The sequence below is a fragment of the Cucurbita pepo genome, chromosome LG04, assembly GCF_002806865.2.
Source record: "Cucurbita pepo subsp. pepo cultivar mu-cu-16 chromosome LG04, ASM280686v2, whole genome shotgun sequence".
Lineage (NCBI taxonomy): Eukaryota > Viridiplantae > Streptophyta > Magnoliopsida > Cucurbitales > Cucurbitaceae > Cucurbita > Cucurbita pepo.
In genome coordinates, this window is record NC_036641.1 from 5,880,876 (window position 1) to 5,895,677 (window position 14,802).

Genomic DNA, 14,802 nt, shown 5'->3' on the forward strand with positions numbered 1-14,802 from the left:
ATTTAAACAGCTAATTTTGCCTAATTTATGTTGTCTAACCAATTTAGATGAATTCATAGAAAAAGGAAAAATTGTCCCTTCATCTATAATTCTTAGTTTTTTTTTTCTTTTTATATATATATACCCGTGAGTATTCGACCAAACTTGACCAATCTCATGAGACAACCTAACCCGTATTATATTTAGTTGACAATCTAGTGGGGTATTAAATCTTAAATATGGTTAAGTTTTTCTTTTTATATATATATATATATATATATATATATAAAAGCTAAATTAATAAAATACTCATAAAACTTGTAATTTGTCTTAACGGTATTCTTTTAAAACTGTCACGACCCAATTTTTGAGGCTTCGAAAAATCAAATCGTGNTACTCTTAATGTTAGTTTTTAATGAAACCTTAGTATTTGTTTCAAAAACCTCCTTAAACTTTTAATAGTGTTTAAAAAAAACTAACGGTAATAGTATTTTATTTTATTTTTTTATTATTTTTTTATTATTCATTTATTTTTATTATTATTATTTTTTTTTTTAAGTTTAAGGTGTTTTTTAAATATATATATATATATATATATTTTTTTTAATTTAAGGATATTTTTATTAATTTATCCTATATTTATTTATTTATTTCCAACTAGGTATTTAAGAATAATCCAAATTAATGAAAGCATAAGTTAGTTGAAGATTTTTATTAAAGTTTATGGTTGACTAATGAGAATTGGGAGAGATTTTGGTGATGCATTTGGTAGCTCAATCCATAATTATTAATGGAAAAAACTAAAATATGTATAAGATGCCAACCATCATATTAAAAAAACCTCAACATGCATACATAGAAATCAAATATAAATGGTAAAATATTATAAGAGAAATCAAACATAAATAGTAACCGAATGAAACCAAAGTTTCAACGTCTTAACCTAGTAAGATGGTTTGTGTTTAAATTGGTTTGGTTTTTTGTATTAGGGTAGATAAGGGTAGATCTAGAAATTAAATTTTAGAAAATCATGATCTAATTTGACTTTAAAGTGATTAAATGCTCTCCCTCACGTGTAACTTGAACGTTAATTTTGACTCACAAGGCCTATATGAAAAATACGAAAAAATCATCCACGGCGTCCGAACTCATAATCTCAACCTCTAGTAACAAACCAAATCAATTCTATAACTAAATACCTAATTAGTCATAATCTCAAGCTCTAGAACCAAATTAAATTATTATAGGAACCCAAAACTTGAGCTACTAATATTCTTTAATACCTTTTTTTTTTATTGTCTTTATATAGCAGAAGTTACTCTCAAAGAAGAAAAAAACTGTCATTCACGTGCAGCCAATCAAGAATTTCTAACTGACAGAGTTCATCAGATGGTGCAAAAGGATATCTTCTTATTGATTTGGCTCTATTGGTTTGTAGTGTATCAGTGTCCTAATGGTGTGTCTAATAATATATTTTCTCTGCTGCCAAGTTCTTACAACAAATCTTACAACAAAACACCCTTTTCATCTAATGTATGTATATATATATATATATACATACATATATATATATATATATATATATAAGACATACAGTAAACCAGAGGTGGAAGAAGATGAAAAGGGTGTTTTGTGACAACCCAAGTTGTCGTTTGAACTGTGGGGCTCATGAGTGAATAGATTATCTAAGATAGAACTAGTTTTCAACCTATATAAAAACAAGCCAATAATCTTCTTTGTTTGTCAATCATACTTGAAGAATCCTCTCTCTCTCTCTCTCTCCCCCCCTCTATCTGTCTTTCTCTGTCTTTCTCTACCTATTTTGATATGAAGATGTGTGGGAAGAATTTAAAATGTCTTGCAACTATTGCTTTCATTTGTGTTTTTGTTTGGTCGTTTAGTTTGGAAAATTGCCATGGGAGAGAAGGCAGGCGTTGGGGGGCACATAGAAAAACTGGAGGCTACCGCCACCACCATGTTCATGTGGATAGTGAGGATGTTGTGGGAGCCTCACTAGCAAGTGAAGGTGGTTCTGGCAGTTTTAATGTGGTGGACTTTGGAGCTAAAGGCGATGGAAAGGAAGATGACACTAAGGTGAATTTAGGTTTGCCTATCATTTTCATTAAATACAAATCGTTAGGAATCACGACTCTCCACAGTGGTATGATATTGTCCACTTTGAGCGTAAACTCTCGTGGCTTTACTGTGGGCTTCCTCAAAAAGTCTCATACCAATGAAGATGTATTCCTTTACTTATAAACCCATGATCTTCCACTAAATTAATTAACGACAATAATCCTAAAGCATATAAACTTTTCAGAATTGAAAATTAACTGAAATACTTGACAATGTATACATACCAGGCATTTCAGGCAGCTTGGGAATCAGCTTGCAATGCAGAGGGATCAATGGTGGAGGTTCCCTCAGGTTATGAATTTCTCGTTGGCCCCATTTCGTTCTCTGGTCCTAATTGCCAACCAAACATTGTGTTTCAGGTCAATATCAATACACTGAAGTCTAGTTTGGAAGTTGATTTCAAAAAGTGTTTTTAAGTGCACAGTAGCATGACGTTTTAAAAGGATTCTATCAACTTTATGGGAAACTGTTCTGTGAAGAACTTTTCCAGAAAAAATTCTTGATGACATATTTTAAAGTACATCTCCTACATGACATGCAGTTGGATGGCAGAATCATTGCTCCTACAAGCCCTAGTGCTTGGGGTTCAGGTCTCTTGCAATGGATTGAATTCACTAAACTTAAAGGGATAACAGTGAAAGGTACAGGTACTATTGATGGACAAGGCTCCGTTTGGTGGAGCGACAACTCGCCCACAGACGATTCTACTGACGAAAATTTGGTATTTTCATAAATCAACTCGGATTAGAAGGGATTTCATATTTTAAGTCAAACAGCTACCTAATCACAGATTAACTCATGCAACAGGACAAGGAAAGCAGTGGCGGAAGACTTCCAAGAACCAAACCAACAGTACAGCCTTGGCTTAAACTTGACAATAATAGAACAAATGGATCAAAGAGAGATTTCTATTTGTGACTCTTATATTCTTGTGCAGGCACTTAGGTTCTACGGAAGTGATGGAGTGACAGTCACTGGAATAACCATCCAAAACAGCCAACAGGCTCACCTGAAATTTGATAGTTGCACATCAGTTCAGGTTTCTTCATTAACCATTTCATCGCCTGGTGACAGCCCAAACACGGACGGAATTCACTTGCAGAACTCCCAGAATGTGATCATTTCGAACAGCAATCTAGCTTGTGGTAATTCCCAATTTTGAGTACTAACTGCAAAGATGGCTTAATTTAGCATGAGAATTTGACTTTAAAATACAACCCAACTTTACATAAGCAGATAAATAGAAGGTAATCCAATTGGTTAAAATTCAGAAAGGTGGTCTTCAAGCATCAGTCACTTAAAGGTGGTTTTCAATTTCTTTTTTGCTTAACAGTTCTGAGAACTTTTTTTTTGTTGAAGTAGAATATGGTCCTAAAACATGATATTACGGTGTACTTGATTTTGTTCACCAACCGGAAGGAAGTGTTAGGAACCACGACTCTCCATACCACTTTGAGCATAAGCTCTCATGCCTTTACTTTTAGTTTCCCCAAAAAGCCTCATACGAATGAAGATGTATTCCTTACTTATAAACTCATGAACAACCTCTTAATTAGCCAATGTGGGACTCCTCTTCCAACGACTTGTTGTTTTGACTTGCATGAAAACTAGTATGAAATTTAAAAAATCAGTAGCATTATGAAACTTACACATATAAAAAATCAAACTACAGGAGATGATTGTATATCCATACAAACTGGAAGCTCGTCCATATACATACACGATGTGAACTGTGGGCCAGGCCATGGAATTAGCATTGGAGGACTAGGACGTGATCAAACAAAAGCATGTGTTTCCAATGTCACCGTCCGTGATGTCAAACTGCAGAACACAATGAATGGGGTCAGAATAAAAACATGGCAGGTATATAAAACCTTTCTCCCTAATTTGACTCCCTAAACCTCAGTCTTTCTCAAACCAACCATACTTTGTAATTCAACAGCTCACAGAAGGCTATTTAACTTTTCCATTGCAGGGTGGTTCAGGCTCAGTACAGGGAATACTGTTCTCAAACATTCAAGTTTCAGACGTTGGGACTCCAGTAATGATAGACCAATACTACTGCGATGGGGGTAGATGCCATAATGGATCTTCTGCAGTAGCAATTTCAGGAGTAAATTATGTAAACATTAGGGGAACATACACTTCAACGCCGGTCCATTTAGCCTGCAGTGACAGTCTTCCCTGCACTGGTGTGACATTAGACACCATTCAGCTTGAGGGGAGCAGCCGCTCAAATGAACCATTCTGTTGGAAGGCATACGGTGAACTAAAAACCTCCACTGTCCCTCCCATCGACTGCTTGCAGTCTGGAAATCCATCGAAAGCCCAGGCTCACGGTTTCTGCTAAATATTAATTAGATTATAGATAGATATACGCAGTCATTAATGGAGAGTTAGGAAAACAAAATTTCATGGTAGACTACTTAGAAATAGAAATGTCATATGCTACAAAATCGGGTGCTATAGATAGATATATGCAGTCATTAATATGATATTGTTGCTACATATTTTTATTTCTACAAACCACCCGAATCATAGCACATTGAACAACACATTGTTAAGATTTGAGTACCGCAAATACAAAATTTCATCCTTCCTCGTGAAATTATTAGCACGTAAACCACCTAATTACCAGATAACAATAAATAAAAAATGACACGAACAACTGATTAAAAAACTAATTTATACATGAAATCGAACTTTTCGTCCACAGAATTCTTCGGAGTATCATTCATCATCAAGTGAAGCAATTCGCACATCGTTTGCTTAGTAATAGATCCAGATATTCCACAATGGCAGCCTCAAATATCAAAATCAATAGCTTAAAAACTACACTACCATATGTAATGGATATGACCTAATTCAATAGTCTACAAAAGAAGAAGACAAAAAACAGTATTACAAGTTGCAGTATGAAATTCAAGGATTGAGTTTAGAAGAAGATACGTCTTCTAGCTTGACAGAGAAGAGCTTAGAACTTGCTGAAGGAAAAACTTCGAAGCAGGCGAAAATGGCGGGAAGAGCGATGGGCGGGAATGAGACCGGTAGAATATATATATATATTTATTTATTTATTTATTTTATTTTAAAAAAAAAATTAAAAATATGGATGAAGCGGCAAAACGGTGCCGTTTTGATATGGCACTCTGTTCCCTTCCGTCCCGGTTTGAACATATTTTCGCTCGCAAAATTTAATTAATAAATAAAATAAATCCGAAGCCAGTGGAAGAGAAAACTTCGGAATCGGAAAACGCTCTCTCTCTCTCTCTCGCTTCCATTTTCACATTCAGATTTCTCGCGAATTCGAGAGGTAATCAATTTTCAGATCCATCTCTTCTCATTTTCCATTTCTCAAATTCGGTTCCGCAGAATCGCTGGAAGGTCTTTTGTTGATCTGAAGTTGTAACGAGTTCATTTATCCATTATTCTGGTTGATTGCTAATTGTCGTCGTAATATTAGAATGCTTGTTGGTTTCATTGATTTGTGGTTTAATTTTTCATGATATGTGAAGAATTTTCGTACCTCGTTGTTTCGATATGTGTTGTTGGTTGCCGAATCAATTCCATGTCTGTTCTATGGGAAATCACCTTGGATTGGTTTGAATCCTCATTGCGTGGTTTAAGTGTCATTAGGGGGGTCAGCAGGGACAAAGTGTTGTGGAAATTTTACGTTTATTTGGTGGTTCATTGCGGTTTTGCTTTTCGCTTCTTCTTTTCAGGCGGTTGTTTTGATTCACGATAATTCATTGGATGTTCGTTGTTGGAGATCTATTTGGTTCATTTCAAATGATTGAAAATGTTTGATTCCTGATTCTATGTTTTCTTTCTCGCCAGTGCTGTGGTTGTTGCTCAGATAGAAGGAAGCCAAAATGGGGTTGAGCTTTACGAAGCTGTTCGGTAAGCTATTTTCTAAGAAAGAGATGCGCATTTTGATGGTTGGTCTTGATGCTGCTGGTAAGACCACGATCTTGTACAAGCTAAAGCTCGGAGAAATTGTGACCACCATCCCGACCATCGGTGAGTCTTATCCTGTAAAATGAAACTTTTGTGGAACTTTGGAAATTAAGAACTCAGCTGTAGAATCAAGCTATGTACAATTTTAATAATTTGATTAAATCCATCTTATGGAAGTCATAGATGTAAGACTCGATACTTTTCTACAGGATTTAATGTGGAGACTGTGGAATACAAGAACATCAGCTTTACCGTTTGGGACGTAGGTGGTCAGGACAAGGTATGCATCTCCTTTTTCTGTATGTGTGGAAAAAACAAGACACTTTCTACTTTTCACCATGTTTAAGACACAACTAGTCCATTTATTTCGGATTTAGTATCAACATAGAATTTTACTTCTTTAATTGTTTTTTTCCTCCTGATATGCATGCATGAAGAGGTTGATGCATTACTAAATTTAGAGATGTCCATTGGGCGGGCACGGGGAAGACTTCCCTCTCCCCATTCCCGCTACTTATTTCATTTTCCATCCCCACAAAATTTCCCATTTATTTTGGTTGGGATCGGGTTGAGATTCTGGTGGGAAAGTTGAGAGGATTGGGTCCCCGAAGGTAACTTTTACCGGTTTGTTTTTTTTCGTGGGTCTCCAAAGGTAATTTTTACAAGTTTGTTATTTTTTTTTTTAATAAAATAGTTATTTTGAAGGTTTCATTTTTCAATATAATCTTAATTAAAAAAAATTGTAAAAGAATCCTTAATAAATCAATATATTTCATAATCAAACGTATAATGTTTTACGAACACAATTTTTAGAAATTCTAATTTTAATATTTCAACATAGTCTAGTCTTTAACAATTAAAAAAATCTACAACATAGTTTTTAATTTATATTATAACCAAAGTGTCAAAATTAACTAATTAATTTTTTAATATATATATATATATATTCTTTTTTTTTTTTAATAGGTGCGGAAATTATATTTATACTAAACTTTGGAGTTAGATTTAAAGCAGAGAATGCCAACTTTCAATACAATGCATTTGATTTGTTATGTTTGATATATGAAACAATGTAATATAAAAAACCACAATAAATTCTAAAGCAGTGACGAAGTATGGGCTCTAACTTGGCATATTGCATGCATGTTCTTATTATGTTAATTCAACCACATCATACATTTTTGCATTATAAAGACTAAAATACTGACATTTTCTAGAACGAGGATTGTGCATGGATATGTATGTTCACATATTTTTTTAATTAAAAATTTCCCAAGAAATTTTTTTGTAATATTATTTTTAATTAATGTTTGATTGATGGGGTTTCTTTTTGAAAGATCCGTCCACTTTGGAGGCATTACTTCCAGAATACACAGGGCCTTATTTTTGTTGTGGATAGCAATGATAGGGACCGAGTCGTAGAGGCAAGAGATGAGCTGCACAGGATGTTGAATGAAGTATGTTTTTACTTCCGAATGCTCTTATATTTTATTTTCTATATCAACTTAATTGGCAATTTCCCCTACTTTGATGGACTATTGCTGTGTACTGATGTATAGCGTGCTTTTGTTCGTAATGTATCTGAATTTTACTTTATTTCTCTAATCCTTGCTAAATTCCTTCATTCGTCATAATTTCTGATGTGGGATTTCGTTTTGTGAAAAGACAATTTTTAGAAACTATTTTATCGTGACTAAGAACCAGGATTTTTCTAGAGTTCGCTTCAAGACGGTTAGTTCAGTTGTGGAAGCCTTTGTTTGTATTCGTTTGCCAAATCTTGTTCAGTTCCAAGAACGGAATCACGCTGATAGTAAGAAAGAAGTTTATTTGTTGTTTGGTTTTGATCTTCTTCCATATGTGTTTGCCTTTTTCCTTCTTTCTTTCTTCCAGTTTTCTGTCATTTGAAAGTACGATTGATATAGATCTCTTGCATTGTTAATCTTTTTGTTCGGCATATATATTACTATTGCTGACTTGAAACATTTAGTGGTATCACTTAAAATGCTGAATCTGGTTGCAGGATGAGCTTAGAGATGCTGTTTTGCTTGTATTTGCTAACAAGCAAGATCTTCCTAATGCCATGAATGCTGCAGAAATAACTGACAAACTCGGTCTTCACTCCCTTCGTCAGCGCCACTGGTAAATTAAACCACTTGAATGAAAATAATATTAAGAACAAATTTTTTTTTTTTGGAAGTTTTTAAAATAAAATGTATGTCAAACTCAAACAAACCCTGAATGGAAGCAATTCTTGAATCATGATCTAATTGTACTATGACATCCCACGTCGATTGGGAAGGAGTACGGAACACCCTTTACAAAGACGTGGAAACCTCTCCCTAACAGGCACATTTTAAAAAGTCCAAAGAGGACAAGTCCAAAAAAAAAAAGTCTAAAGAGGACAATATCTGCTAGCGAGGGGCTTGAACCGTTATATGTATTCGTTCATATGTTAATGAATTGGACTGTTTACTAGGCTCATGAAGTAGGAAGAGTGAGTTTCAAGCTCAAGCTCTGTCAGGGTACAGAAGAAAGTCGACAGAATATTTTCTAGTTTCTTTTGAAGTTGCTGGGTGAGATGATAAAGTGATATAAAGGAACTCATTTTACACGGTGTTCCCTTCCCTTTCAGGTACATCCAGAGCACCTGCGCCACATCTGGAGAGGGCCTATACGAAGGTTTGGACTGGCTTTCCAACAACATTGTTAGCAAGGTAAATGCACCTTACATTTGATCCCAATCTTAATTGAATATCCATTCTTTTAGGTCACTGAGTTCTGATTTACTGTACCCTATTCCAAAATTCCTTCAATTTTTTTTCTTTTTTCAAACTGTAATCTATTTTAATCCCCCAACTTTTAAAATTAGTTAAATCTTAAATCTTCGGGAACTTTTAAGTAGGTCCATGCACTTAAAAAAGCGTCTAATAGGTCCTTAAACAGTCCAATTTATGTCTAATATGTTCTTAAATTTTCAATTGATGTTAAATTAGTCTTTGATTTATTCGATATTTTTAAAAGTTTATAAATCTATAATAATCTTGTTAGGACATATCGAAAGTTCATGGACTTAGATACACAATTGAAAGTTTAAAACTTCTTTGACACTTTTAAAGTTTAGGAATTTATTAGACACAAAATTAAAATTTGAAGTCTTATTAAACACTTTCTAATTCAAACACCTAGTTCGTTTATGAATGGAATTTGTAATTTTACTTTATAAATCACAAAATACTTGCGTAACGTAAGTCTTTGCTTTTAATTTTTCATGGTCAGTTCACAGAAATTTTGATTCATTCAACACATAGCTTCAAATACTTGTCATTGTCACCTACTGAGTTCTAAATTTCTGTGCATCACTTGTAACTATTAAATCCATTCTATTTCAAAACTTTCATTTTAATTCCAAAATTTGCATATAAACTATTTTATTAGTCCTTTGCCTTCAATTTCTCATTGATCATTTAATAGAAGTCTTAAACTTTGTTATTGAGTCGTTCACTCTCCCTTTTTATTCAGGCTTGAGACGACAAATGATTTGGTTGCTCAGGACTATGTTCAGTGTTCTCCCATTCTGGAAAGGATAGTTTCATTTATTTATTTATTTATTTATTTATTTATTTATTTATTTATTTATTTATGTTTCAGTGATTATGGATATAAATAGGGAAAGAAAGTTCTCCTATACGCATGTACTCGGCTAGACACTAGGCTTTTCAAAATTCATTCTTTTTCATTTAATACCAATTTCATTATTATTATTATTATTATCAATTTTAATATTTTTATTTGATCATATGCTTCTTACACTTGAAAGAATGTTTATCAACTCAGTGATTAAAGTACCACTTTTTTGCTAGAGATTGAAGGATTTCATTCTTGCAAACTTATAAATTATTTATGGCGTAGCATCATAAATTGGAGATAATTGAATTTGTAAACTTAAGTTACAAATTTTTAATAATGTAAGAACTCTTAATTGTGAGATCTATAGGTTGGAGAGAAGAATGAAGCATTAGGGTGTGGAAAAGAAGAATGAAGCATTAGGGTATGGAAACTCTCCCTAAACGGATACATAATGGACAAAAGTGGACAATATCTGCTAGTGGTGGGCTTGGACTATTACAAATGTTATCAGATCCTGGACAATATCGGCTAGTGGTGGGCTTGGACTATTACAAATTGTTATCAGATCTTGGACAATATCTGCTAGTGGTGGGCTTGGACGGTTACAAATGTTATCAGATCCATCAGATCTTGGACAATATCTGCTAGTGGTGGGCTTGGACGGTTACAAATGTTATCAGATCCAACCCCGAGCAGTGCCAGTGAGGACACTCTCACTGGCCCCCAAGTCATATTGTGAAATCCTACCTTGGTTGGAGAGAAGAGAAGAACGAAACATTCATTATAAGGGTGTAGAAACCTCTAGCATTTCAAAACCATGAGACTGACAGCGATACGTAACGAGGGCCTCCTAGTCATATTGTGAGATCCTACATAGTAGATTGGAGAGAAGAACGAAACATTCCTCATAAGGGTGTCGAAACCTCTCGCATTTCAAAACCGTGAAGCTGACGGCGATATGTAATGAGTCATGAGGCTGATGGCGATACGTAACGGACAAAGCAGACAACATCTACTAGCAATGGACTTGGGTTGTTTCTAACTAAAGAATATGGACTTGGGTTGTTTCTAACTAAAGAATATTTCCTCCAACGGATCGATTCGAGTTTATTTCATCAATTTTGTTTTTTTGTTTTTGTTTTTGGTTTTTCTTTTTCTCCGGTTTGCACTCCTAGATAATCCATTACCTTTTGGGGGAGTGTTTTCCTTAGGATTTGAATCTAAAGTTTGAAAATATTTAAGGTTCATGTCCTTATAAGTTTGTGACTTATAAATACAGCCTAAATTAAATTTGCAATGAGAAATATAAATTTAATTCTTACAAAAGCTTAGCCAACAGAAGTATAAATTTCTTCCTATCATTGGAGTTAGTAGCATTCATATTCATAATGTATAATCATCAAACCTCTATGATCATGATTTTCCAAAACCAGCAGCCACCTTCTTCCTTGTTCTAAGGTTCTCTATTCTTTCCGGGCTTCGTAATCCAGTTCTATCTTCGTACTTCTTTTCTAAGGCCTGCATCAAAAGTAAATAAACAACAACTTCACCTCAATTCATTTTCAAAGTTACGAAGCAATCAGTTCGAAAGAAAATAAACCTCTCGGTACGAGAGCATACGCCATATATCTTTCTAACAAATCGACGTATACCACAAATTATCTTTTACACGAGCGAATCAGACCCTATCCACAATCTAATAGGAGTTCTCGTGCTAATATTCACTTCTTAAGAAGTTTGTTCATACCGATAAATGTTAATTTTCTTTCCAGAAGACCGATTAAGAACATATACTTTGGGCTAGTTTGCGTGCACTTTTAACTATTCAGGATGTTAAACATTCAGTAGATGATGATCATGACTTGAATTCATTCCTTCTAGACCCTCTATGGACCATTGAACCGACCCATTGTGGTGCAATCAGAACGATATTAATCATGAATAAGAATACGTCGCTCCCTGTAGTAAAAAAGGGTTTTCTTTGGATCATAAATAAGATGAAAAAACAATGTGTAGGAGGTCACTCACTTGTAGCTGAGGGCGAATGGTATCAAGTACTTCATCTGTCATTCTGTCAAAGAACAAAACTCCCTGCAAATTTAACAGTACTCTTAGAGAAAATGTGAGCTAAGCCAATGCTGGTAGATATTATAACACGGGATCCCGACCAACCTAATCATGCACTGCTAGAATTCCATTGAGTAACGTTACCGAAAACAGAGACCGCGAGGAAGAATGTGTGTGACACGATTAGATTACACATGGTAAATATTAAAGTATTGATAGAACTAAATTTATCACAATCCATCATCTTAAGCTTTTGAATTCAATTGAGTTGAATGGTGATCATAACTTAAGCTGAAATTAATTTAAAAAAACCTGCAAATGATCAAATTCATGCTGGAACACTCTTGCAGGAAGCCCCGACAAGTTGACCATGAACCTCGTACCACTGATGTCTCGTGCATCGATCTTAACCGATTCTGGTCTCTGCAATTACAAGAGAATGAGCTAGCCTCATCACAAACACAACTCAAAGAATAAGAAGCAGAATTTGTTAGCTAGAAATTGTGTCCTTAAAAGCAAGCAACATTTCACAACTAGAGAAACTATATTAAAATTTCGAAAAACAACTAGTTGACCTATCTAGTATTATGTACGTATTGAAGTATAAGTTTAGTCCCTAAAGTATCGAGTAGTGTCTAATATGTTCCTAAACTTTAAAATGTTTCTAATAGTTGTATCATAAGTCCTTGAACATTCACTTTCAAATAAGCCCATCACCCATGTCTAAGAGGTCAAAGATCTATTAGATACAATTGAAAGTTTAGAATTTAAGCCAAAGTAACAAACTATCAACACGATACACGAGAACAAATCTATCTTTTGCAGGCTTTGGCTGAAAATATACTAAATAGTTAACCAATTGGAATTCAAATTAGCCAAGAAAACATCATATTAAGTTCAGAAAAGGCTATGTAACACCATCCTTAATGAACACTAAACTAGAAAGTAGGCACGAGACAAGAACCAGTAGTCAACAGTACCTGTACATCAGCATATATCCTGGGGAATGATAGGCAACCTTCATTAAAGAGTACAGTTTTCTTGGAATATCTGTAAACTTTAGGGTTCACAAGAACAATTTCCTCCCCTTCACCGCGTTCACCGACTGGATTGAATACCATCAGTTGAACATTGACTCCCACTTGAGGAGCTGAGAGCCCAATGCCATCGGTTCTGTAGACAATGAAGCCAACAAGTATTGTTCACTTTCCTGTAAATACCAAGTTTATAATGGCCCTAACTCAGAACTCATCATTGATGCATAGTAACAAGAACTTGAACTATCATCACCTGACCATGAACAGATTCAACTTATTTAACTATAAAGATGTCCTAGCCTATTTAGTTGCTTCAGTCTAGTGTCGACTTTAGCTGTCCTACTCGGAGTTTCCATCAAGAATATCTGAGGTGGGGATTTGAACTACTGACATTTTGGTCAAGTTACAGTATCTCGACCAATTGAGTTATCATCATTGATCCATAGTAACAAGAGCTTGAACTATCATTGATCACCTACAGATTCAACTTATTTAACTATAAAGATTTAATATGTCCTAGCCTACTTAGTTGCTTCAGTCTAGTACCGACTTTAGCCATCCTACCCGGAACTTCCATCAACAATATCTTAGGTGGGGATTTGAACTACTGACATTTGGTCAAGTTAGAGCATCTCGACCAATTGAGTTATCATCATTGATGCATAGTAATAAGAACTTGAACTATCATTGATCACCTGACCATGAACAGATTCAACTTATTTAACTATAAAGATTTAATATGTCCTAGCCTACTTAGTTGCTTCGGTCTAGTACCGACTTCAGCCATCCTTCCCGGAGTTTTCGTCAACAATATCTGAGGTGGGGATTTGAACTACTGACCTTTTAGTCAAGTTACATTATCTCGACCAATTGAGTTATCATCATTGATGCATAGTAACAAGAACTATCATTGATCACCTGACCATGAACATATTCAACTTAAATTTTAACTATAAAGATGCTTCAGTCTAGTACCGACTTTAGCCGTCCTACCCGGAGTTTCCATCAACAATATTGGAGGCGGGGATTTGAACTACTGACCTTTTGGTCAAGTTACGGTATCTCGACCAATTGAGTAATACTAACCTTTTGGAGTTTCTATATTCAAACCTACTATTTGCTCCCTATTTAGTGTTCAGAGTTTACATGTCTCAGTCTGTGCTAATTTCTGAGCACACATGTGAATTTAGTTCTTACGTATGGAAAGAACCAATCCAGAAACTTACTTGTACATTACATCAAACATTTCCTGCACTAACTTCTTCAGATTATCATCAAATGAATCAATACGCTTATTCTTTGCTCTGAGTATTGGGTCCGGATATTCCACAATTTGGAGCGGCGCCTCAAATTCAAGATCAGCAGCTAAAAAACCACAATCGTATTAGCTAAACTACACAAACCTATGCGAAGAGTTGAAGAAAAGAGATAGCACAAACAAGTTGCGAACGATATTCGAGGTTTCAGCTTACACGAAGCTACGTCGTCTTCTTTTGTCGAGAAGCCTCGTTTGGCCTGCGCGTAAACCAGAGTCGTCGGAGGTCTGAACTTACTTGAATTGGATAATAACTCGCCTGTTGAGGAAAAACGGCTCAGCCGGCGGAGAACGGTGGGAAGAGCCGACCGGCGGGATAAAGTTGGAAGAAGAGCGTGAGGGAGAGAAAGGTGCAATCGAGCAGTGTAAGCCATGGCCGCCTGGAATTGGCCGGAATGGCCGCCGACAATGGACCGGTGAGGAGCAGACCTGAGCCAAGGGACGTCAATTGAATAACGATCTCACAAGCTATTGCGGATGTGAGAAAGCCATGGTGCAATAATGTAATTTTGCTGAAGATTAGGGAAACAATGAGAAATAATCTAGGGGTTGAATTGCAAATTCTAGAAATTAGTGAGACAAAAATGGAAGAACGAGATAATAGAAGGGCACTAATGCAAATTTGAAGAAAGGACAATGTGATGTCCCACGGTTAGGGAGGAGAACAAGATACCCTGTATTAAG

The 14,802-nt window shown here is 35.2% G+C and overlaps 3 protein-coding genes across 4 annotated transcripts; 2 read left to right on the forward strand and 1 right to left on the reverse strand.

Moving 5' to 3' along the window:
• Positions 1-1,572: 1,572 nt before the first annotated feature.
• LOC111793046 (polygalacturonase At1g48100) lies at positions 1,573-4,632 on the forward strand. Its single transcript, XM_023674736.1, has 7 exons — positions 1,573-2,073; positions 2,343-2,474; positions 2,657-2,836; positions 2,923-2,967; positions 3,053-3,260; positions 3,788-3,978; positions 4,091-4,632. The coding sequence occupies exons 1-7, from the start codon at positions 1,807-1,809 to the stop codon at positions 4,463-4,465; spliced, it is 1,398 nt and encodes a 465-aa protein (XP_023530504.1). The 5' UTR covers positions 1,573-1,806; the 3' UTR covers positions 4,466-4,632.
• A 715-nt stretch (positions 4,633-5,347) lies between these two features.
• LOC111793047 (ADP-ribosylation factor-like) lies at positions 5,348-9,683 on the forward strand. 2 transcript variants are annotated; one of them, XM_023674738.1, is made up of 7 exons: positions 5,348-5,428; positions 5,953-6,135; positions 6,282-6,352; positions 7,410-7,529; positions 8,093-8,211; positions 8,705-8,786; positions 9,592-9,683. In XM_023674738.1, the coding sequence occupies exons 2-7, from the start codon at positions 5,988-5,990 to the stop codon at positions 9,595-9,597; spliced, it is 546 nt and encodes a 181-aa protein (XP_023530506.1). In that variant the 5' UTR covers positions 5,348-5,428; positions 5,953-5,987; the 3' UTR covers positions 9,598-9,683. The 2 variants fall into 2 exon arrangements, with proteins under 2 accessions (XP_023530506.1, XP_023530505.1); XM_023674737.1 differs by lacking the exon at positions 9,592-9,683 and having other exon boundaries at positions 8,705-8,807.
• A 1,250-nt stretch (positions 9,684-10,933) lies between these two features.
• On the reverse strand, positions 10,934-14,578 carry LOC111793049 (peptide deformylase 1B, chloroplastic). Its single transcript, XM_023674741.1, has 6 exons — positions 14,276-14,578; positions 14,030-14,168; positions 12,747-12,939; positions 12,079-12,189; positions 11,728-11,790; positions 10,934-11,217 (listed from the first exon to the last, which is right to left on the reverse strand). The coding sequence occupies exons 1-6, from the start codon at positions 14,490-14,492 to the stop codon at positions 11,113-11,115; spliced, it is 828 nt and encodes a 275-aa protein (XP_023530509.1). The 5' UTR covers positions 14,493-14,578; the 3' UTR covers positions 10,934-11,112.
• Positions 14,579-14,802: the final 224 nt, after the last annotated feature.

Coding starts and splice junctions, on each gene's coding strand:
- LOC111793046 (XM_023674736.1), top strand. CDS start 1,807: ATGAAGATGTGTGGGAAGAATTTAAAATGTCTTGCAACTATTGCTTTC. Junction 2,074..2,342: donor GAAAGGAAGATGACACTAAG/GTGAATTTAGGT, acceptor TATACATACCAG/GCATTTCAGGCAGCTTGGGA. Junction 3,979..4,090: donor TCAGAATAAAAACATGGCAG/GTATATAAAACC, acceptor TTTCCATTGCAG/GGTGGTTCAGGCTCAGTACA.
- LOC111793047 (XM_023674737.1), top strand. CDS start 5,988: ATGGGGTTGAGCTTTACGAAGCTGTTCGGTAAGCTATTTTCTAAGAAA. Junction 7,530..8,092: donor TGCACAGGATGTTGAATGAA/GTATGTTTTTAC, acceptor ATCTGGTTGCAG/GATGAGCTTAGAGATGCTGT. Junction 8,212..8,704: donor TCCCTTCGTCAGCGCCACTG/GTAAATTAAACC, acceptor CTTCCCTTTCAG/GTACATCCAGAGCACCTGCG.
- LOC111793049 (XM_023674741.1), bottom strand. CDS start 14,492: ATGGCTTACACTGCTCGATTGCACCTTTCTCTCCCTCACGCTCTTCTT. Junction 12,940..14,029: donor ATGTTTGATGTAATGTACAA/GTAAGTTTCTGG, acceptor CATTGTCTACAG/AACCGATGGCATTGGGCTCT. Junction 12,190..12,746: donor GGATATATGCTGATGTACAG/GTACTGTTGACT, acceptor TTGTAATTGCAG/AGACCAGAATCGGTTAAGAT.